The sequence below is a fragment of the Brachyhypopomus gauderio genome, chromosome 14, assembly GCF_052324685.1.
Source record: "Brachyhypopomus gauderio isolate BG-103 chromosome 14, BGAUD_0.2, whole genome shotgun sequence".
Taxonomy (NCBI): Eukaryota; Metazoa; Chordata; class Actinopteri; order Gymnotiformes; family Hypopomidae; genus Brachyhypopomus; species Brachyhypopomus gauderio.
In genome coordinates, this window is record NC_135224.1 from 14,753,013 (window position 1) to 14,777,388 (window position 24,376).

The window sequence follows — 24,376 nt, forward strand, 5'->3', positions numbered from 1 at the left end:
GCTGGTTCTAAACGCAATCTGGTCTTCCTTGGCTGATTGAGGGGAATTTGGTCACTATGTAGTAGGTCCAGAATATGTATGTCCCGTTTGTCCGAAGAACGAGACTTAGACTAGGGAAGACTTTGTTACCGTCGGGAATGGGCGCAAGGGGTCGCACATCAAAGCCTCTGCTCGTCACATACGATGTAACCCAATTCAGCTCGAGCACTGTAATTATTCATAAGCCGAAGCGTGAGTTATTTTACCTAATATTCAAAGCAGCAGGGACTCCAAGGGGCGAGAAGGATCAAAAGGATTGTCCTGTTCAAAGAAACAATGCTACTGTCTTGCACAAATCCTCTACAAAACTCTGTTCTGGCTCTATTCTACTTGGAATGATTTTCATTGGAGCTTCTACGCGCTAATTTACGTCTATAGAGTCGTAAAAACAGAAATAAAGAATATCTCCATATTATAATACTTCAACTCGGCAGGCTAGCTACGATCAAGAACTCAACCGATGTTGCCGATAGACAAATCTAACTCGATGTTTAAAGATGGTGACCCTACTCAGTATCCAGGCACATTCTACCGGCATTTTTTTTTCTCCGCTCACACTACAACAAATTACTACAGAAAGAGTGTTTTGTACTTTAAATGAATTAGACAATCACAGGCCTATTCAGAGTCGGCCTACTTTAATCTCCGGATCAACAAGAAACGTGAAAACGACGGTGACTGCATGTACCGTAGCTCACACAAGGTCCAGGAATCACTTGAATGGGTGACGCAGGCCTAGATAGGAAATGCCTCACTAATGTGTAAAAAGGGGGCATGTTCTTCAGCGCAGACCTCAGCGCAGCCTGCTGTTCGCATACAGCCACTGCTGCATACACTCATATTAAGTTATGCAGACTTAAGTCTTAGACGTTATCCCCAACCTGAGCGCACGCTCCGTAATATACTATTCCAAGACGATATTCAAGGATCCGTTTAAACCGGTCGGCGACCGCTGGGGAAGGAGGAACTGGAACATATGCGGTTCGGATCGCTCGCCTTCTCTTCCGTCTTTCCTGATCGGCTGCCCTGGACTGTTCTGTGGAGAAACGGGTTGAAAACAGGTAGCCTACGTTGTCGCTATTCGTCGGGAACTTGATGGATCCCGCTCGCGTGGTTTGCGGTTGTTACAGAATGGCATCAACACGTATATATTTCCTGATACAATTCCAAGGATTTTTCTAGTTGGTGAAAGTGGGCGTTTTTCTAACAAGGCGATCCGAGCCCGTGTTGCAACTCCCAGTTTCTACTGAAGCTGCATACAGTAAGTTCCTAAACGTGTTTTCAATTATATGTTTTCAGGCAATTAGTTGCGATCTTTTTTTTATTATCCTCATAAAAATTAGCTTAGCCTTGTCAATCGTTATTTTTTTTAACCTTATAATAAGGGCACAGTTCCGTTACTCGTCAATCCAACGAAGATGCGCGTGGATTAAGGACGTCGGTCCCAATATTTTTTTGAGATATCGATAGAGCGACATGGCAAACGAAAATTTCTACCACAATCGCGACATCGTAGAAAAGTACCTCAACCACAAACTGTCGAAAAATGGGTACATGTGGGAATTCCAAGCGCACGAGACGGACCCTGACCCCGCCGCTAACGGCGTGGACGCTCCGCGCGCGGAGCAGCGGTGTCAGGCGCGCGCGGGCGAGGAAGAGCGCGGACACCGAGCCCCGCGCGCGCCCCTTCCCGACCCGCTCGCCGCTCTCCACAGGGTGCTGCGCGAGGCCGGCGACGAGCTGGAGAGACTGTACCAACCGGACTTTGCGGAGATGTCAAAACAGCTACACCTAACGTCCATCACGGCGCAGAGGAGGTTCACGGCTGTCATAGACGAACTGTTTAGGGACGGGGTCAATTGGGGTCGGATTATTGCGTTTTTCGAGTTCGGAGCGTCGGTGTGTGTGGAGTGTGTGAATAAAGAGATGAGCTCGCAGGTGGATAACATTGCAGGCTGGATGACGGAGTATTTGAACGGACCACTGCACAGCTGGATCCAGGAGAACGGAGGATGGGTAAGTCATTGCATTCGGCGCAAACCCTGCCTCGGATGGCGTAGGCTGCGGTCTCGCACGCCCAACGACTTCTGCAACGCCTCTTCTCAATGACATCATTTCCAGACTCTCTAATGATTGGGTTGTCGGGATGTTTGTCGAGGTTCGCCGACCAATAACACCACGCGCTTTCTGTCACACCTCTACCACGCCTCCATATTTAAGGGCGGCATGCAAATCCATTAATGACAGCTGTTTATTAGCGCTGAGGTGTGACCCCGTGGAGATAAACGAAATGTACACTTTTAATTTCTGCAAAAAGGACGCTATCAGTTTCTCAAATAGTCTTATTTTTAAAAGGAGGCCAATTTAATTTGAACCACAGCGAAAGGCGATGCATCAAGCCAATTCAGAATATCGTATATTTTCTATGTCAAAACAGTTTTTTATAACACAACTAGCTTCATTCTTTTTTTTACTTCCGAAAGTATAATTGTTTCTCCTAAATTATTAACTGCAGCTACCATGTGTGTGTTATTGCGTTGGATAGTTTGTTCAGTAAAGTGAGAGGCGACGGCAGCTGGTGTGTGTGTATCTGATGGGATCATTATCTCCGTTATGCCCTGAAATCGATGGCTGAAGTGCACCGGAAATAGAGGGGACGCGCATCAAGACACGTGTCACTTTAATTTGAACGGCCCCCGGGGCATTACCATACAAACCATTGCAATGAGGGCTGGGTTGACAAGCCTGCTTTTGGGAAGAGGGCAGAGGACTATTTAACTTGTGGAGAAACATGCTTAACCTTGAAACAGCTAAGCATCCAGCCCCACCCTGTTGTGCTTCTCAGTGTGAAATATACAAAGATGACAAGGAAGACACTCTTTGTTAACATGTTTCATCATAATGTTGGTAATGAGAGGCCTTGAATAGATTTTCAACAAAACTTTGTGGGGCTTCTCTCTCTCTCTCTCTCTCTCTCTCTCTCTCTCTCTCTCTCTCTCTCTCTCTCTCTCTCTCTCTCTCTCTCTCTTTAGCTGTACATAATTTATATTGGGTGTAATAAGCACATTATTCAGCACTCTCTGTCCATACAACGTTACTCATCAATATTGTATGGGCAGCATTTTATCTTTAAAGAAGAAACCATAAACATTCCCCTAGAGTCCCCAACATTGCAAAGATGGCAGCTTATTGCCACATATCAAAGCACCATTCTGAGGGACTGGCCTGGAGGTGAAAGGAAGCAGGAATTTATTCATTCTTTCTTTGAAGTTAGCCTTATCTGCTGCTGGCCAAACCCTTACCTGACAAGTGGAGTGGCCACCTTGGTTGTGAAGGGCTTTTCCTATGTGGGTAATTTTCAGATGCCTTTTTGAAGTTCTGTGACCTTTGATGAATCAAGGAAGGTGAATTGAAAACAAGGATGTGATATTCAAGTAAGGGTCCATATAAGGTATATCCACATCAGTGCATCGACAGAGATTAATTTGCATCTGTGATTTTTGTCCCTGTCCTGAACAGCCATAACATAGAACCAATATTGCAGGGGAAATGAATAAACTGTTTTCTTACCCTCGGAGTGGATTAGACCTGGATGTTGTGTCTGAGTGCACAATGGCATTTCTCACCAATGTCTGATGCTGAACGCATAGCTTTGTGGCTGCCAACATTATAGCCCCAGGGGCCCCCAATTATTGCCACTGAAAAGCATTCATCCTATCATCTGGAGTTCGCTAGTGCAGGCCCTGATAATGCCACAGCCATCCGTGGCCAGGAGACCTCAGGGAGCAAATTGGCACTGCTGTCAGAGTGGGAGGGATGGTATCACTCTGCCCCCCTGCCATTCACCGTGACTCGGGCCAATTGTGCACGTCTGTGTGGTTGCACTCGCTGACGAGGGTCACTATCATCCGAGTGTGTAGCGCAGGCCCTCTGTCACAGCACCTCAAAACAAGATGGGCTAGCCGGCACCCTTGCCATTGGTCGTTGTTATATAACAGAGACATTAGCTAGTTAGTTAGCCACATCTAAAAAAGACCCTTCCTCCAAGTCTCAGTTGGTTAACAACCTTCATTGCTCCCTGTTACATAAACGGCAGTAGAGAATATGTGAGGAATGTTGGCATACCACTGGCTCAATAAAGATAAAGAGTTGAACGTGGTCCAGACAGGTGTCCCCTGTCCTGTGTCCTCTGTGGCTGTTGGTGTCTCTGCAGTGTCTCGTGCACATCCTCCTAAAACAGGTCACAGGAATGCTGCCAGCACTCATTCATAGCTCATAATACCATTGAGAAGCTTCAGTTTACAATGTAAAACGCTCCCCGAACTGTGATTCCCTGAATCCCCATTCACAAAAGTGTCAGTAAGGCGAAACCTGATGTAGCGTAAAGTTTCAGATCCCATCACCACTGACTGAAAGCACAAGTCTGGAGTATTTTTGCAGAAGTTCTGTAGTTTTGCTCTCATTCACTGACATGCACTCTCAGTCAAGTCTTCAGGCTCTGGCATATGGCCAGGTGTAATAAGGTCCTCCTTTCTTACATAGGTTTTGGCCCAGCTGCTATTCCAGGACGTTCAGTTTAGTTTACATTGCTCTTCTTCACAGTCTCTGAGAACTCAGAGTTCATCGGAGTGCCTGTGGTGCAGTGTGGAGCCTGATAACGCTGATGACTTCAATATCCCCTTCTGCTTCGGTTCAACATAAGCTCTGTCTGACCTTAATGGTGGATAAAAACCCAGAAGAGAATGTAAAAAGCTTATCATTGAATTCACTGTCTTTGCTTGAGGAACTGCTCGGGACATGACTCCGAGCACCAGTGATTACTGGCTCAACCAGCATACCAAATCCAACATCTTCCAAAAATGTTGCTTGATTTGTGAGTCTATGGTATCTGGTGCTTCTCAAAGTGATGGATAGACATCATCAGCACTAAAATAACTGTTTATTATTTATTTTTGATGGAGTGTTGCGATGACACCTCGGATTAGTTTAGGTGAGTGGTTTGATGGGTAATCCCAGGTGAAACTGCCTGACATTACCGTGGGGCAGAACACAAACGGTGTGAGCTGGTGCCACAGCCAAGCCGGGGGCAGTCGCAATGCCCAAATGTTCTAAAAGCAGAGGAAGAGGTGGGAGCTCATTAACCTTTGCAATGACATTTAGACACGTGAGAGTGGCGGCTGGGTGGACCATCGACTGCCCCGTACCCACCCCCGCCCCACTATTTCCTGTTGAACTCCAGACACTTAAATATAGGTGCCGTGTCTGTGGGCTCACTGTTGAGATGTCTACTGCCCCTCCTGACTGTGCTGAAACTCTATCCAGAGCCGAAATGTTCCAGCTGGAACAATAACAATGGCTGTTTGTTTCTTCCTCTGTCTACTTCTGAGCTGCAACATTCTATTATTTTTGTTAAGTCTATGACCTAAAGTGCCCACAAGCCTCCCTATTTCAGAGGTGACGCACACGGTTACACTGAAACACTGATTGACGTTCTCTCCACATCTTGGTGCATGTTCCGTTTGGGGTTTTTTCCCTCCTGTGCACGTGCACTGCAGCTGGAGCGGTGTTGAGTTTGTGTGTCATCTCTGTCTGACCTAAACAGGTTGGCAGCAATCCCTCCCATTGGATTTGCAAAATGTTTACCTTGTCCTGGTCCGGTTCAAACTTGAAGAAGATGAGGCAAAGCAGGCCATGCGAGACAATTGGAAGAGGGTCTGGGTCGTGCTTATCAGAGCGGGATCTCGCTATGAATGCTTGTTGAGTCTAGGATCTGAAACCAAACTGCTCTGCACCTGCTCTTTCATTTCTTCTGGAAAGCCCCAACCCTCTGTGTTCGAGTTAGCTTGGGCCAGAGGCTGCTCCCAGTCAAGTGTTCAGCAGAGGTTGGCCACACCTGTGTTTATTTGAGTGACATTAGAGCCATTTTTGTGTGATTGGCCGTGCCAGCAGCTGGCAGCCTCTTAAATGACATGTTTAACAGCAGCGGTCTCAGGCCTGTATGACACTGCAGGTCTGGACTGCTTCGGCTTCTTAAACAACCAGTTCTAAAGTGTGGGTGTATCATGCACTGTTTGGAATAGGGCCTTGGCATTTAGGACAAAAGCAAAGCAAGTTTCAGTTCATTCGCTTGTGTGTATGTGTGTATATGTGTGTGTGTGTGTGTGTGTGTGTGTGTGTGTGTGTGTGTGTGTGTGTGTGTGTGTGTGTGTGTGTGTGTGTGTGTGTGTGCATGCGTGCGTTAACATGGGAGGATCTCATAAATTGCTGTTTAGAAGTCACTCTTTCATTTAATCATGCGGTGTTGCCCTTTGGTTTGATAAGTTTTGAGTACACCTGCAACCTGCAGAGAGAGAGAGCAGAGAGAGAGAGAGAGAGAGAGAGAGAGAGAGAGAGAGAAGAGTGATTAAGAGTGAGATGGTTAGATACTCCACACACTTGGCCCTTTGTAACTTCTCTGTGCAGACTATAATAATAATATAATGAACAAATCACTGCCTACTGCACATTCTGACCTGGCAGAGTACAGGAGCTTTTTCTCAAAGTAGCAGCTCGAGTGGAAATGCACTTATGCAGCCTCTGTTCTCCTTTATGAACGTCATGTGATAGGTTAAATACTACTTTACATTTCAGACCATGCAGAAAATGAATTTGTGCTGAATGAGTGTCGTGCATTTCAAGGCCAAGTTTGCCTGACTCAGAGCCCTCAGGCTGGAACCTTTTTCAACCACACTCCATCTGCCAGTGTCTTTCCAATAATCAGTGGCATGCCAATAATCTCATAAAGCCTTCCTACTGGCACAGTCAGCATAGATCAGGCAGGCCTTCCTGGTTGCATGTGTCTGACAGATCCTCTTCATAATGGCCTTACGACTGGCACAAGTTGATTTGATTTCTCAGTTTTTAAAGCGAAGTGTTAACATTTGAATGCTGGAGGTGCTACATTCGGAGTCCTGGTGTTGTCACATCTGGAATGCTGGTATCCTTGGAATGCTTGTTTTGTTGGTTCTGGAATGCTGATGTCGTTGGTTCTGGAGCTGTGGTATTGCTGTCTCCAGAATGATGGTATTGTTAGTTATGGAATGCTGGTGCTGCTGGTTCCTGAATCCAGGCTCTGTAGGTTCTGGAATCCTGGTGTTGATGTGTCTGGAAAGCTGGTGCTGCTGGTTCTGGAATGCTGGTGGTGTTGGTGCTGGAATGCTGGTGGTGTTAAGTCTAGAATGCTCGTGGTTTTAGGTCTGTATGTTTTGCCTTATAGCTGCACTTTTGCTAAAGCCAATAATGAACATCTTAGAGCTTCAGATATTGATCTTTGCCTGCTGATTTGTGACATGACTTCTTTTTCAAAAGGGAAGTGTCAATACTGCCATGTAATTGTCTCAGAACCTATTTACAGTAGCATTGTTCAGCAGTGCTGGTGATCCGGTGATTCTAGGCAACTATAAAATCTATTGTTCTGATAGAGCGCCTTGTCATTGTTCAACACGCTGTGCTGTTAGCATATGGGATTAGCACACCCTCTGTACTGTGTTCTCCCACAAGCCCTCCACACCCTTACAGTGCTTATTTCTGGGGCCTGTCTCCCGAGGCCTCTGCAGCATTTAGGAATGTAAATAGAGCAGATGACCTGGGCGTTGCTTTCCTGACAGGCCACGGGTGTGGACAGCATTTTTTTTTTAAACCTCTGGACAATGGCCTCAGTCAGGATAGCAGGGTCAGCCATGGCCAGTTTTAGAAGTTCTGTAATATCACTGTGTCCAGTATTTGTCTGTATACAAACCTTATTATATTTGTTTATTATTTTGTGCTCAGTATGGCCAAGGTTATTTGTTTTGTCATGGCTGTAATCGTGCCAATGTGATGACACTACTGATGTCTTTCCTGGTTCGCCCATGCAACCTCACTGTTGCTCATTCTGCAGCATGCATTTGCTTGTATGCATATTATTAACATCCATACAGTCCTGTTTAGTCCTGTTCAGTCCTGTTCCTTCCTGTTCCAGGTGTCTTCAGCCTTACTGATCAGTCGAGCGTTCTCCCACACTTAGTGTCTGCACCATCACTCTTTCCACAAGTTCACCACAAACACCACCTGCTGACACCTCTTCACAGCACACAAGGACCTGAAATATTCAGCACCATGTGAGATGCCCTTTAAACCCAACGTGACTGTTGTCTCAGGACACAGAGACTGAAAATGTTCCCCCCTACGAACTCACCGGGTGACATAACCCTGGAAGCCGATCTCAGGGTATGCCCTGCCGGGGACGAGCACACATGGTTGTTATCTTTGAAAAGTCCAGGGGACATGGGCAAAAGATGAGATTAACCCCCCCCCCCCCCCCAACTGTCCAGGAGCAGCCAGCACTCCCTGGACGGCCGTCAACTAAGGCAAAGTTCACGCGCCAATGCCGGACGCCACAGCTTCTGTATTTGGAACAGAGTCGGTGTGAATGAGGCTCGGTTGTCTGAGTCGTCTGATTCTGTGAGGTCACTTTGCATAGACGAGACACAGGAAGGGACAGGTGAGCAGCATGTTTGTAGTAGACTGTACTGTTAACTCAGAAGGCAGCAGGCAACAGAACTTTGCCTTCCTCGTGCTCTCTGCAGAAGGCACAATTATTAATGGGCCATTTTTGCAGTGATGTTGTAAAATTCTACTGTTAGCACTGACAAAGCCAGAGGTAGAAATACTGCAGCCCAGGCAGCCAGCGCCAAATCAATAATGCACTGTTGTCACTGGGTGACACGTGTGCCATGGTGCAAAGCAAATGGAGGGGGGTAGTGGGGTGGGGGTGGGGGGGGGGGGGGGGGGTGGGGGGGCTGGGGGGGGGGGGCATTAGCTTTCTGACAGATGTCTGGTTGCCTGGAAAGCAGACACGTGCCAGGCATCGGCAAAAAGACCTATCCAGAGTGCTCGGCCGCACGATAACATGATAGTTATTTCTGTCTGCCTGTATGAGACTCCTATTCGCAAGGTCTCGTAATGAGAGAGAAACTTTTCACTGCCAATTTAACATTCCAACGTCCATCTTCCCTTAATGTCACACGAACGTGACATGGTCCAGGAGAAGCCTTTTCGTTAGCATGGAGGAGACCCCGATTCCCAGACATGTTCACCAATTTATACTTGCTCTGCAGCACGAAACCAAGGTTTTAGAGCGAATCCTTCAAGACATCTGTCTTAAGCCAGTTTTAATGATATGGCATCTGATACATTTCTGTGCGAGTGCAGTTTCCCCGGGTTTATGACACTGCACCAATACAGTTTTGTTTTGCTACGTTGTGGTGTAATGCATAAGGCCCACCCCAAACTAGTAACAAGAACTGAAAATTACACAATGAGGCTTGGAATGCTGTTTTTTTTTTTTAATGCGGTGATCTCAGCCCCTGACGTCTTGTCTTCCCTGGCTTGCCTCTCAGCCATCACCACTGACGGTGAAGTTCTCGCAGGGATGGCATGAGCTGTCTGAGCAATGTCTGGGAGGTAAGAGCCTGCGGAGATGCTGCCGTCTGGTGTTCAAGTGGACGTTCTTTTATCTGTCTGGCCTGTGTGAAAGGTGGAGGGGAGGCTGGTGCTGTTGACCAGCGTCAGGATCTTTCACTGAGCCCTTTGCTTCCATGAGAGGAAAGTGAGTTAGTAAAACATAGAGAAACGATGAGATTGTGGCCTTGGTTTTAAATTCTCTTTGGCCACTTCCAAGGTCTTCAGTAATGGGCCTGCTAATCTGTTCAGTCTAATCAGGTTGGTAATTCAAAAAAAAGGTGCAGTTAATCTGGTGCACATCTACATGCAATGAACAGTTTAAATGGCTGGTTTTAAAGCACTGTCAGTTGGGTGGATCGTTTATGGTTTTTACTGGCAAAACTTATTGGGCAGCACAGGGTAGCTTTGTTTTTGAGTACATATTACATAAATGTAATTTTTTAAGTACTTTATACCATATTACTCAGGCAACATGTAATGATTTTTAGAGCATGCACACATATATAAACACACAGTAGACATATGCTTGCAATTGATGTTGTTAGAGAGTCAAGATTCTTAGTATTATTATATACATTGTTCACTGTGCTGACCCTGCTTGGAGATCGTTTCCCATTTGCAAGACCCATCCTATTTTAAATAACTTTATCCTTAAGCTGGGAACCAAATACTGTATTGCATCCACATTCATCCATTAAAAAGTTTCGGTTTGTGTGCAGGAAAAAGTGGCTGATAATAAGGCGTGCCGTAGCGATTAGTGCCCTTTGATCTGGAAGAGAACGAGCCTTTGGAAAGGGCGCATTCATCAAACTGCAGACGCCCTGTTTAATGACAGTCAGACAGCGGAGCGTGGCCGCAACATGGTCCGGACCACATCAGACGAGCGGCGGCCCGGAGACTGACTGCCCACGTTGACAGCCGCACCGGCTTTGGTGCTTAACTGCTGGTGGTGTGAGCATCGGGGGGGTTAAGCTCCGTCAGCCGTGCCAGAAATCTGCATTGTATACACCATAACCAAGAAAATTGGCAGTCAGAACAGCAATTCGTCAACATTATTGGAACGTCCTGTGTGTGCCAAGCAATCAAAAACACATGTCGTTTTATAGATGGGCAGCTACTTTGACTTTGAGAGTGATCTCTTGCTTTCGCAGCTTCACGATGATTTTTTACAACGTTATGTTCATTCCGTGCAACTGAAACATGTATTTATCAGCGCCTGATTTTGTGTCATTTCCTCATAACTGTGAGCCTGCCCACTCTATGGTTTCACAACTTGTGGATTTGCCATTTTTGTTTTTCATGTTTGTGAAAGTTCCTTTCTTGTTTTTCGCTGTTGTAGTCAAGCATGGCCACAGTTGTGATGTTTGCACTGACCTCCTTGCTGTTCAGACGTGCTGCTGGGAGTTTTTCGGACCTCTTCTTCCCCTGAATCCTGTCTCCCAGACCTGCCTACAACATGTTTGTGGGTAGCGGGATGATGTAGCACGTTTAACCACGGTGACTGCTGCTCTTCCCCCTTCAGGCTTCTCTAACTTTGCTTCTTCTGTGGTCACACTTTGTGTCTTTCTCGCTCCTGGGTTCCACAGTGGCTCCTTCAGAGAAGCTGCCCAAACACACTTGTCCATAATGGCCATGACCTGCCCTTTTGCCTGCCTCTTGACTCCTTGTTGAACTGCCATCTGCTGGACAGCCCCAAAACCCACAGCATAACTTGTTTGTATTATGGGAGGAGCATAAATACATGGGGAAACTTGTCCTCATCCACTTGGACAAGTTTTTCTTAATCTACCCACTCAACAAGAGCTGCTCTATTTCTCAGGGGAATTATGCCCCAACTGTTCAGTTCCCCATCACTTTATCCTCAGATCTGCTCACAGCTTTGGACACTATAGTGAAAGAGCAGGCTGTCACTCTCATTTCCAAATTCCGAAATTAAGGCCCTTGGCACTGCCGGTCCCACACGGTCTCCCGTTCCGTCAATTTTAGTCATCACCAGGCCTTGCAGTTTGATCTTACAAGCTCTGTTATTTGCAGTCGTTCAACTAGAAGCAAAATCCTTTCTTCTTTTTAACATCTCCTATCTGTACTTGTTATCCTTCCCATCATTCCCACCAGCTATTTTATCTCTGTACTTGTAAACGCTAATCTCCTCTCTGAGACTCCTCCCAGACACCAGCCCAAACCGAGACCAGCCCTCCACAATTCCACGGACATGTTCCATGCTGCCACCGTGCACCGTCTTTATATATCCTACAAGCTATTTAATCCTGTTAGAAAATACTGCCATTTTGTTACAGTTTTCTTTGGAACAGACTGTCCACCATACATATTCCAACCTGCTTTGTGCATCTTCACAGGTTTTTTGATAGTACAGCAAGACACCTCTGTACTTACTCATATATAGTATTTGAAATAGAAGCAAACATTTTCCATCACGCCAAGTGTTCTACTTGTACCCCTGCTGACATTTCTAATAAGTAAAACCCAACTTTTGGATCCAAGTCCTGTGTAGCCTAAAATTACAACATGGCAGCAAACCACACCAAAACACCACAAAACGTCTGACTTCTTCATTTAATCTAAAAACAGGATCGGTTGTTTCACTCATTTAAAAAATAATTAACAATGGAACAAAATATTTATTGAGTGTGTAGCCTTCGTTATCATGACATCCACTATTAGCAATTGGTTGCAGAGTTGTATAATAGTTGCACATTTAATTTGAAACAGGTCAAAGCCCTCGAGGGCTTCAAGTAATTGTTGTCATATTCAACCTTGACAAGCGGCAACGTCCTTTGAGGTTTTCTTTGGGTTTTGTTGGCGAGTTTGGAAGTGCATGTAAAAATATTACCACGCAGGATGTCTTGATTTTTCATCACCAAGTTGGCCACTATTTATATAGTGTAGGAAGTGGGATCTTTGGCCCTTGTTTTATATGTACCCCCAGTGGAGTGGATAGCCATTTCTGAACAAGGGGAGTAAAACAGCCCTAAAGGCAGAGCAGAACACATGTGCAGCCAGCATGGCAGCGTCCTTATCAGACCTCACTGTTTGATTGCAGGTTTTACTCAAAGCTTAATCCTGGGGGGTCTTTAACTTTCTGCATGACCACACCAACAGTCATGGATGCACACGCTCAGATTTAGTACCCTTGGATGTGTAAGGATTGTCCTGCAGTTTTCTTTTACTGCAGCCCATTTAGCATCCAGGAGGATCACAGCTAGCGTGAAGCAGAATGCTGGATGTGCTTCTCAAATCCAGCCCTACCCAGACTCTGTTTTTTTTTTTACTTGATTGTAATTATCTAGTTCTCAAACTAATTGTCAAGCACTCCATGGCTTGTATCAGCTTGCATGAGATTCACAGGATTGGCTTAGAGAGCCACTCGACAATGTAACCAAACAAAACATCCAGTCAGACAACCACTTCTTATATGCTATGAGATCCTGGTCAGTGGCACTCTCCCTGGAAGCACCCAGCGACGGTCAGCATGACTGGGACTCAAACCTGGGCCTCACTGCTGAGTCTTACCTCTGCACACAGCACTTCTTCAGAGCAGATGCTCCGTATGCGCAAGGCATGTTTAAAGAGACTACCGTGGCAGTGAGAAAAGTGCTTAGCTGAGTAGACACGTTACTGATCTTTAACAAGTACGTATTATTTTTTATTGCTTAATGACAGGGTGCAGCCTTGGGGCTGTGATGCTCGACAGAACGCTCCCTTTGGAGTTTACAGTGGGGTGCAGCCTCTTCCAGAGCGTAAGCCTGGACCATGTATCCATGTCAGTATGAAACAAAGTGGAATTGTTTGTCTTTGTGCACCAGCACATTCCTCTCATAACCCCCCCCCCCCCCCCATCCCCCCACCCCCACCCTCGGCCTTCTGGATGGGAATCAGGCGGGTGCTTCTCAGCCTGAACTTTTCCCTGCTATCCCTCGCTGCCAGCAGACGGGGACGGAGGGAGGAGGGAGAGGAGCTCCTTATGGCAGGAAAAGGAAGGGGCTTAACTTTCATAAAGGAAAGAGTTCGAACTGATCTGTCCATTGTTCGAGGAAGTAAAAAGGATCAGCCAGGCTTTAAATAAGGAGTGGGGATTTATTTTAATATTTTTAAATATTTCATATATTTTAAAATAATTTTTTAATATATATTTTAATATTTATAATGTTCTCTGTCTCTGTCTCTCTCTCTCTCTCTCTCTCTCTCTCTCTGTGCTCGTTCTACTTCACGCAGTGATGAGGAGAAATGTTGTGTTTCATGTTAAATGTCTCCTTTGCTTTTAACACTGCAGTTAGTTGGAGGTTGCTGCATTAAAGCAGAAATGGCACAGGAAACACTCCATAAGAGCCGAGAGGAACTGAGTACAGACGTCATGTGCCATCAAGCAGTAGCAGCTGTCGCATTCATTTACTGATGTCAGGTATTCCAAATGTCATTTTCCTCAGCATTGATTTATCTGTGAATCAGATGGTATGGGTGCGTTAGTTTTATCTGGGCCAAAACAAAAAAAAAACACCATCAATTTAATGTCGGCCTAGTTTTGGCTTATGCCAAGAGTGTTTGGTGACATTTATGAAACATAATCCGAGAGACACTTCATTTATCAGTTTTAAGGAGAGGATCTTCTCTAGTTTCACTCGTCTGACTAATGGCAACTTTCCAGAAACCCATGTTGGTGCGGAACTGAGAGAGCATGTGTGGGTGTGTTTTAAAGGCTGTCTACACGACCTGGAGATTAATTAACGCACATGACAATGAATCTCGTGTGACAATTGCATGTACAGTACACCCACACTGCGGGGCTCTTGAACTTCAAAGAAGCTCCGAAGGATTTCTCAAGTAGATCTTTGTTCTCATTTATTTAAATGGTCATCTGAGAGCCACAGCTAGCCACAATCCGTGGTTTGTTCCATTTACAAAGTGAAAAGTTCAAATACCTGAAGCTATGATCCATTGTGAGCCAGCAACTTAGTCAGAGGGACTCTGTTGCCAAAACTGTCAGGGTTTCATTACAGGCTTTCTCCATAAGCTTTCATCATGAAAGCAGAGACCTGACTACAGGGAGATGTTCAGTGAAGCTTGGAGGAGTGTTATTATTTTAACTTTGATGGTTCATTATCTTGCAGCCATTTGCATTGTTTCGTCTCGCTCGCTTTGAGCACTTGAAACGACAGGTAGCCATAGTGTGACTGAGACCCTATCAAATGCTGAGGATCAAGGCTTCAGCTGTAAAAGAGAAACCTGAACTGTAGAGCCATTCTCCATTATGGTATTAAGTAACTTGTTTTTTAAATCCAATAATGCCCATGAATCATCAGTAAAGTGTAAGATATAACATCATGCTGTTTGAGAGATGAATAATCTTGGCTCTTGGGTCAGTGGTCACCTTGTTTAATATCACTCTACAGTATCTGCTAGTAGTTGAGCATAGCTCCAGGTTCCAGAATCTTTAATGTTTAAACTGGTTGCTCAATCAGTCGTACTACTTAAAATTCAGCATGGAGTGAGTTATGTAAACGTCTCTATTAGTAATGGCATAAGGCTCCTAATGAGTCTGTTGGCATCATCATTAGAGTATACTCACACATGTACTCGAGTACAAAGTACACAAAGTTTTTCTTGGTGTAAATTGAAGGTTTCGTTTATTATTTTTTATTCTGTTCTAATCACTGTTGCATCAACAGTGTGCACTTCCATTTAGGGATGATTTGGTGGATTTGATCCACTTCCCACCCGAACACTTCAAGAAGCTTTCTCAACCCGTCATCTTACTGATATTGTCTTAGCAAGCAGACGTTTTGGCTCTGTGCTGCACAGCCTCCTGCGTAAGGTATGTATGTATGGTGGAGACTGCCTCATTATCCTCTGCTTGTCTGCCATTGTTTCCTCCACCGTGGTGGTGTTAGCTGCCCTCCAGGCAGAGAGGTTATCCCACATGTGCGCTCTCCTTGCAGGCAAGTCGACCGTCAGACAGCCCAATTTTGGCTTGTGCGTGTGCTCACTGTCAGTCTTGTGGGCATGCGTTACTCCTCACGCCCACCGTCCCCACCAGTCTGATGAAACCAGTCTACATTTTGACCAGAAATGGGCTTGTCACGGGTAGGCCGGGACGTTTTGTTGACATCAGCTGTTTGTTGCTGGGTTACAAGGTCATTTGCATTGATCTTTGTTGCTGTTGCATGGAAACTATTACTAAACCCATGATAGTCATTACACTGCATTTGCAAAAAAAAAAAAAAAAAAAAGAAGGTGCTCTCACCTTGAGGATAAATGTTTCCATGACTCAGTCACAGATTAGAAGGTGATTCCTGGGTCACATTGAGCCGGATGCAGTTTATCTTTTATTGGTCAATGAACGGCATAGACAGTCGGCTTCAGGATATACACTCGCCCCGGAAGACATATCAGTCTCTGAGGGCTCGAGAATCCACCACGGAATGTTCCGGTTCCCACGGAGTCCGTGGCCGCCTTTCCTTTCATCTCTGAAAGCCGAGAGCGCGAGTCTGCTGGGAGATCTCTCGCTCCACCCCCCCCCTCCACGTCGGGAAGCACTAAGCGTTTGAAGCTCAGGACTCTGCTCCTCACGCTGTGCCGCATGGCGTGCCTGGAGCAGAACACACGTGCCCCGCGCTCCCACTCAACATCGTCTCACGTGGAAGTAGCGTGGCGGATGGAGGTGTTGGAATGGTAGGCAGCTCAGCAGGTGCCCGCGTTTTCAGCGCCGTAACCTTAATCAGTGCGTAACATCTCGTATAATATTTCCCCGTGGACATGATCTAGGTGGTAACCGTGCCAAGGTTTTTCCCCTCTGGTTCGTGCTCGTGTTTGCTCAAAAACACTTTTTGACATGGGGTTCTTATCAATATAAACATTCTAATGGGTTAAAGCAGCATTAACCCATTAGGGGGCACAAGAGAACCCACCAGGACCTTCAGGCCGCAGCTCTGACGAGCACCTGACCCCTGTAGGTGATGACTCAGCGACCTTTGTGATTATTGACCGTCCACGTGTGCGTCATTCCAGCCCTTTCAAACAGCATGCACTGTGCAGATACAATAAGTGCTGCTTTATTAGATTGCTTGGCAGGACTGGCCTGGTGTATTTATAGCCGAGTCTCAACCGCCCAGTGACACACACACACACACACACACACACACACACACACACACACACACACACACACACACACACACACACAGTCACTCAGGACAAGGCCGGTCATACACAGACCACTACTGACACCAAATCTCCTCCAGACAGCAACACTTTCTTACTCGAAAAGCTCAGCTCTTTTGTTAAGGATACAGTCAGAACATTTATACATGGTAAACGGTTGCACGGGGATGCGTCTACCAAAAAAAATACATGTAGGTATGCAAGATTCTCCCTTTGTAATCGATCAAGTACCAGGGCACTGTACTGATGCTGATGTGCAAATGATGTTCAGATGGAGCACAGCATGTAGGTTTCCATTTTCATTGTTAGTGGCCCTGCCAGTGGTATCCGTCGGCCCAGGCTGTATTGTATGTCATCCATTTGGAGATATCTGGTTCAGGTGCTTTGTGTGGAACATGTCCTCATGTCCTTAATGCTTCAAAGAGATCAAGAACTAATCCCAGGGCAAAAACCAACAACAAAAAATCCCCAATGACTCAACCCATGATTCTCAGAGGCTGCAGAATCTATTATACGTTATGGATATTATACGTATATATATTATTACTATTATATGTTCTCTATGGATATAATAGAGAAGAAGTTGCAAACTGAAGAACCATCTCATTGTTCAAGGAAAGAGCATCGCACAAGATGTGCAAAAGAAACAGAGAGTAAACAGAGAGTACATTTCAGTCTGTTTTGTGTGGTTTACTTTGCTCTCTTCAGCTTGTTGGCAAGTCAAACAAACAGAGGACGACTTCTGTTCAACCCCAACTCCAACTACACCAACTACCTCTTTAAATGATCCTGGGGATTCATACATCTCCGACCGAAGTGACAAATTTATAGGAAAGTAAAGGATGAACAATAGCCTCCATGAAAAGACACCCTGTCAAAATCATTGTCCTTGATTTAAGTGGGCTCATATTTCCAGCTTTGGGAGAGGCACTACCGCATCGTGGGAGATCTCTACTCTGTGTGTGTAGGCACATAAACCAGACACATGTTTGAATATGTATGAGGGGAAACTGGAGTATTTGCAGGTTGCTTTGGAGACTGGAAAATCGGATTCCTTTCGCTAACTCAGCTCGACCCCCCGGGGCCTCAGGTAGTGCTCCATTAATACCGACTCTGGGCTGACTGCCAACGGCAAGCAAAATGGAATAAAACAAGAGTCTATCGGTCTCATGCTTACTGCTCACTGATGTAATACAACGCCCTGACACCATACTGCGTTCAGTAGGAGAACCTCTCTGACAGCTGTCATACGCAACATGCTAACGTTTCATCTGTATAGGTGTGTTCGTAATCAGGGGAACGAGGGGACAGTGCTGCATAAAACTGCCATTCTGCCCCTTCTTTAGAAAACAACGACAGGGTTTTAACATTTGAGTCTCATTTTGTGTCCTCTCTAAAAAGCAGTGTATTGAAGTCACTTAACCCTCTGAAATTGTTGGTTATTCTTTGTTGCTATATATAATATGAAGTTCTCTGCATATTTTAATCACTATTGTATTACAATATTGGTTTTGCCTTTGCTGGTGATTGTTAGACCTCAGGGTGTTTGCTATATGTGAGCTCAGGGGTTGGAGTCCCATATTAAGATGTCAACTTTCATAAGGCGATTAAGTGTATGACATTATACTCCTTCCACCATCTCAAAGTAACCTAACTAGCCCTCTGTCAGGCCTTCAAAAAGCTCGACCCAGGCTGTGGGTCTGAATCCCAAGCCCGGCGTCATTGATTCTAACTTCATCTTGGCCATTTGACTTGGCCGCTTGGGCATTTTGCCGTGGCGGGATTTTCCCGAGCTGCATGTGGGTTCTTGGGTCGTCCCCTGAGGCTTTTTTGGTGTTTTGGTGGCAGTGGGTCACTGGGCCGGCGCCGTCCTTCCCTCACACTGCCGCTGCTCTTCGGCTCAAGGACTCCGTACCCTTCGGCCCCCTGCACACTGCTGACACGCCTGCTTCTCTCGCCAACGATTGCAGGCCTCAAACTCCTCACTCATCACTTTCCTACAACACTCCAGGGACCGTCGGGCACGGGGGCCGCGCGTCCCAGTCTGGTTTAGGAACTGCTTACCTCGTCCCTAACCTTGACATGGGAGACAGGACTGGTGTGTAATCAGCAGGACAGGCCGCCGACCAGCCGTCTGCCTTGGCTACACCTGTTATGGCTTCAGGTGTGCGTTGTTATGTCTGCCCGAATCACCTGCTTATGAAGCGCTTGACGAGTTTAAGCTGGAGTGTTTCTTGCCTTTGATGACCGTTTCAATATTGCATATTCCTACATGCCATTCGAATTAGACTGGTGCAGCTGTGCAGTTTTCTTCAACACACTCTCTTTCCCAGCTCCAAAATCCCCTGGAACAGTCTGAACAATTCCCAAGGGATCAAATTTACCTAATTGCCTTTAGGGTCAGGGTGTGGATTGTCGTATATACCTTTCTGTATACAGTATTATCAGATTATGGTTATGTGCAACTGAGAAATCACTTTCATGGCTTTCATCATGTTCTTAAAGCATTTTTTTCCTTCTTCTCAATATTACCTCATTAGTTGTTATAATTGTAGTAATGTCATTTCATTACATTATGCTGTGCTGATGAATACCCATAAAGAGCTTTTAGACACAGCATGTTGTCCCAAGATACAGGATGACTAAGACCTTACTAAAGCACCAAGCGTTGCCATGCCTACTCCAGAGGAAACAGCACATCTTCCACCACCAGATTTGGGCAATGTGCTAAAGTCATGCATAGAAATACAGGCTTGCTAATGGACAGGAGACATACTTTGGGAAATGGGGGAAAAAACCCCTGAGAATGAAGCCCTGGTGTGTGGCAAAAGTAAATCACAAGTGAGACTAGCAACGGCGCTGTGTTTGCGCGTTACCGTGGAGCGCCGGCTATCACAATGAAAGCCTCCCTCCCACTTATTTTCATTCGTCTGGTTCTTGTGGTCGGGAGGCGGATGTGAGCGTGAGAAAGATCCCTCTCAAGGATTCGGCGATCCTGGGCGGTGAGGAGCAAATGTGACGCAGGTCGCCGGCCACCTTACGTGACCTTACACGACCTTTCGTGCTGAGTAAGCGGTTCCCGTTTGATTTCCACATCCAAGTGCCACCGGCGAAAGGCATGATGAAGATAGACGAAGATGATGAAGATAGTGGACCTTGGGTGATCAGCTTTTAATCCCAGCAGTATTGACTTGCAATATTGATTCAGATAAAGGCTAAATAATTGTAAATGCTTTGAGATTGAGATTGAACACATACATTTTTTTGGAGCCTTTTAAATCAGCCTTGATCTGTCATGACTCTGCACTCTGACGGAACCGACACCCCTCGGGTGGAGCCCTCATCTGCCCAAATGAAACACAGTGCTCAGGAGGAGTTGTAGCTGTAAGGGTGGAGGTTCAGTCTCCACCCATGTGCTATTCTGGCCCAGAAGTTCATGAATGAAAGGTGCTGTGTTCTGATTGGACGGGAGGATGGCCAGTTCAAGACGTTCGGCCATGCTGCTCTCGAGGAGGACGAGACACCCACTCTAGTGGTACAGGCTAGCAGGCCACAGCTAAACTACAACCCCTCCACCACCAACTCCACCAAAAAAGTAAAAACATGCTCAAAATCAGGTCTGCAGAAAAAGGAAGCAGGATAATGGGATGAATGATGGCTGCTGTAAAGCACTGGAGGTGTTGCAAAACAAAGTGTTTTTGGAACAGTCTTGTGACCAGCATTGCTCTGAAACTGTATTTATCCAACAACATTAGGTAAGCGTAATGGAAAAAGCAGGCTTGACTTCATTCGACCAGCAGAGAGGTCACATGCAGCTGATGCATGTGTGTGTGTGTGTTCATGTGAGCACACTTGAGTGTGTGTTTGTACTTGAGAGTATGCTTGAGTGTGTGTGCGTGTGTGTATGAGTGTATGTTTGTTCATGTGTGCACACACTTAAGAGTGCGTGCTTGAGTGTGTGTGTGCATTTGTGTGTGTGTGTGTTTGCGCATGGGCTTGTGCGCGCGTGTGTGTGTTTGTGCGTTTATGTGTACACGTATGTGTGTATGTGTGCGCGTGGGCTTGTGTGTGTGTGTGTGTGTGTGTGTGTGTGCGTACGCAGAGGGAATGATGAAGCAGAGCGTGATGGTCATCTTCCCCCTGCCGTCCCATGATGCTCACCTGACCGGCTCCTTCAGCAGCTCCCATGACTCTGCCACTGCCTCCGCCTGCTCCACGTGCTTGCGGAGGGCTGATAATGGAGGCACAGCACTGACCGCACGCCGCTCACCCCCAGCCGGGCACATCATGACTCATGTTTCTCCCATTAGCCCTTTGATCAGCACTGTCGCTGGGTTTAGGACGCCACAGACTCCACAGTTCCACATCTGATGTCAAAACGGCTTTGAGTCATTTCTAATAATAGTTATCTGTTGCATTCTTGAACCACCATGAGCATTCCAGAGCTAACCACACCTCCAGCTTCACTTCTCACAGGCCTAACCGCGTATGGCAAAGCGTTTTATTGCATTAATAAACCTTTGCCTTCCTTAGTCCCTCCATTCTGGGCCCAGCTGTGTGACAGCAAATATATCTTAGCAGCTCCACACTGTGGAGTCGTAATCATGCGCAGTCATGTGAGACGTTCTCTGTGGTCCAGCGTTTTAAATCCCATCAACTCATAAACTGCCTGCACCGCTTGGGAACTGCAGGAAAATGTTCAGCCGTCAGCCTCGTACGTCTTGTCGGATCGGAACGTTTCCTCTCATTCTTTCCATGGGACTTTCCTTGCAACTGCAGGCCTATTCTTACAATAGGTTTGGGCTGGATCTCTTTTTTTTCCCCATCTCGTGTGTGGGTGAGCGTATGAAAAGGCTTTGTGTAGAACCAAAATGGAGGAGTCGCTACCGCCCCTGATTCATCTGGCCTTTGTTTTTCCCAAGGAGGCAAAGCAGCCTAGGAAGCTCCCAGAGGAAAGCTGGGAATACAGTCTCGCAGTGGGTGATCACACAGATGCATAAATTACAACCTGAACTGTTGCTACTATTGGTGTAGAGAAGGTAGATGTTTTTGGTGGTGTCTGGGGAGCGGGGTGTCGGCGGAGGGGTGCTCCGTGATGCAGTGTTTATTCACCTCAGCGAGTGTGGTGACTTACAAATTTCTTAACCAAGGAGTCTCGAGATAATTCACTCATTTGAGTCTGGATTGGCAGAGAAAAGATGGAGTGAAAAATGAGAAATAATTGAGCGTGTTCTGTCCTGTGGGCTCGCTCTCCTAGTGTGAGACTCATAAATTGGAATAAGTGGATTTTATTTTTGATTTCGGCTCAGCTCCTGGGATCTAACGACATCTGCGGTGCAGATTCTGTCTGTCTCTGCTGCGTTGGAGGAGATGAAGGAGGACGATGGGAATCAGTGTCATCTTCTCGCCACTGTGGAATGCAGCATATCCTATGAATTTTGGCCTTGGCAAGGGGACCTTCACTTCGGCTCAAGTTTATATTGCTGTAATGTGGTTCTCTGTCTTCCCGCTTCTATGAATCAGCGGTGTGTTCGGTGAGCAAGTCAAATGAGCAGCACAGGGTGTTGGGGGGGGGGGGGGGGGGTTGTTTCCATTCTGTATAATATTTGGAAGCAGGGGTGTGGAGTGAAGTCAGATTTCTGTAAATAGAGGCCATTACTCTGAGTTTCCCCACTATGACCTGAGGAGGCGATGTGGAGCGAAGGGGCCCACGTCGACGCCATTATGTAAGACGTGAGGTAATCGCGTTGCAATCGTCTGCGACATAACCGAGGCCAGCTGCATACTAAGGGACTCTCACTAGAGGAACCGCCTGCCTCCGCGACTGCGTTTCACGGACATTCTACCAAGTGCGAAGCTTCCCGTTTAAGAGCAACTCTTCAACAGTCCAGCTGTATGCCCTGGGCTGCCCTATTAGCGGACATCCTCTTTCCTGTGCTTTAAAGAACTTCCCTTTTGAGGTCAGAACTGAAACAGGGTTAGAACCGGGGAAGGTTTTCTTAGGTCTGCGAGTTGACCAGGAGATGTTGTGGCTATATGTGTGAGGTATGTATGATGGAATGTGCATGTGGGCTGTGAGCACGCATGCGTGTGTGTATGTGTGTGTGTGTGTGTGTGTGTGTGTGTGTGTGTGTGTGTGTGTGTGTTTTGTTGTAGTAGGATCCAGATTTGAAGATAGACCCCGTTTTTGATCAGGTGCTTTTGGTTTCGGGCATGTGCTAGCTTGCCCTGGTGAGCTTCCAGGAGGATCTCCAGACACCTCTAAGAGGACCCCCCAGATCGCTTTGATCACACTGTTAAACTCAGAAGAGGCTTCGGAAGAGCGAGCGTGCGCTTCCTCGTGAACTGCACATACCTACCACCAGGGGCAGTAGACTCAATAGAGTTTGGGCTGAGCAATGGCAAGCACACTCATTGAAAACCAAACATTAGCATTGCATAACATTAGCATTCTAAAACTAAAATGTACATGTTTACATTCAATATACATGTGTGGAGTTTCCCATATTCAGTTATTTGGGAGACTTCAATCTGTGGTTGTTGGCATACAAAGCATTGAAATTTGCATTTTTACACTAACACTCTCTCTCTCTCTCTCTCTCTCTCTCAGGATGCCTTCGTGGAGCTGTATGGCAGACAGAAGGACTCCGTTTTCAGTAGTTCTTGGCCCTCCATAGTGACAGTCTTCAGCTTGGCTGCACTGGGAGCAGTCGGCTTCACCATAGGAGCCTACTTAGCTCAAAAATGAACCCCCCCCCCCACACACACACACACACACACACACACACACACACACACACACACACACACACACACACACACACACACACACACACACACCACCCCCAAACACTGCCTTTATCTTCAGCCGTTCCTGTCTCTTCCCAGATTAATTAAAGTTTGTTAATGTCAGCTGGATTTGAATTTGATTTAACAGTAGCCTACAGTAAAGGTCTTAAAGGGGCATAATGCAGGTACTGTGCAGATTCCCCAGATTATTTCAACATTTCACATTAACTTGTCCTGTGACAAGTATCCAGAGTGCAGTTATTATTATAGCAGTTATTACTGGGACAAGATGTCTGGAATTTTTGGCCCTGAGACATTTAATCTGAAACCTTGGGCCAGTTCACTCCTATAACGAACACACACACACACACACACACACACACACACACACACACACACACACACACACGTTTCCTTTATAGTAGCAAATAGCATTTGTACTAGCTGTTGGCATGCTTAAAGTGTTGTTCTCAGATCTCATCAATAATGTACACCTTGGATCAAAACGTGGTAAAGTTTTGAAGAAAAAAAACTGCAGAACCTCTCGGCTATGATCAGAGCCGGGACTATGGGCTATGGGACGCTACACAAGGATGGAGAGCAAATCCCTTGATGTCCTGGATGGCCAAACGTGGTTAAGACGGAAGGCCGCCTGGTGGGTGGAGATGCAGGGCCTGGTCCGAGATCCCCATCAGCGCACACACTTGGGTCTGATGAAGAGGGTGACTCGGTACAAACCTGAAACGGCCGGAGCCGACGAGGCGGGCCAACACCAACGCCCAAGCGCGTCGGGAGAGAAAAGGGACGCGTCGTTTATCCGATTTCAAAAACGTAAAAAAAACGGTGCCATCTTGAGCCGGGTCGATTCAAGTTTCATGAACAGAGCTGA

The 24,376-nt window shown here is 46.3% G+C and overlaps 1 protein-coding gene across 4 annotated transcripts; it reads left to right on the plus strand.

Annotated features, from left to right (window-relative positions):
* Positions 1–799: 799 nt before the first annotated feature.
* On the plus strand, positions 800–23,454 carry bcl2b (BCL2 apoptosis regulator b). 4 transcript variants are annotated; one of them, XM_076973150.1, is made up of 3 exons: positions 800–2,055; positions 13,814–13,942; positions 23,309–23,454. In XM_076973150.1, the coding sequence occupies exons 1-2, from the start codon at positions 1,516–1,518 to the stop codon at positions 13,934–13,936; spliced, it is 663 nt and encodes a 220-aa protein (XP_076829265.1). In that variant the 5' UTR covers positions 800–1,515; the 3' UTR covers positions 13,937–13,942; positions 23,309–23,454. The 4 variants fall into 4 exon arrangements, 2 of the variants coding, with proteins under 2 accessions (XP_076829265.1, XP_076829264.1); XR_013120997.1 differs by lacking the exons at positions 800–2,055; positions 13,814–13,942 and adding exons at positions 22,277–22,743; positions 22,894–23,099; XR_013120996.1 differs by lacking the exons at positions 800–2,055; positions 13,814–13,942 and adding exons at positions 22,280–22,743; positions 22,921–23,099.
* The last annotated feature ends 922 nt before the right edge of the window (positions 23,455–24,376 follow it).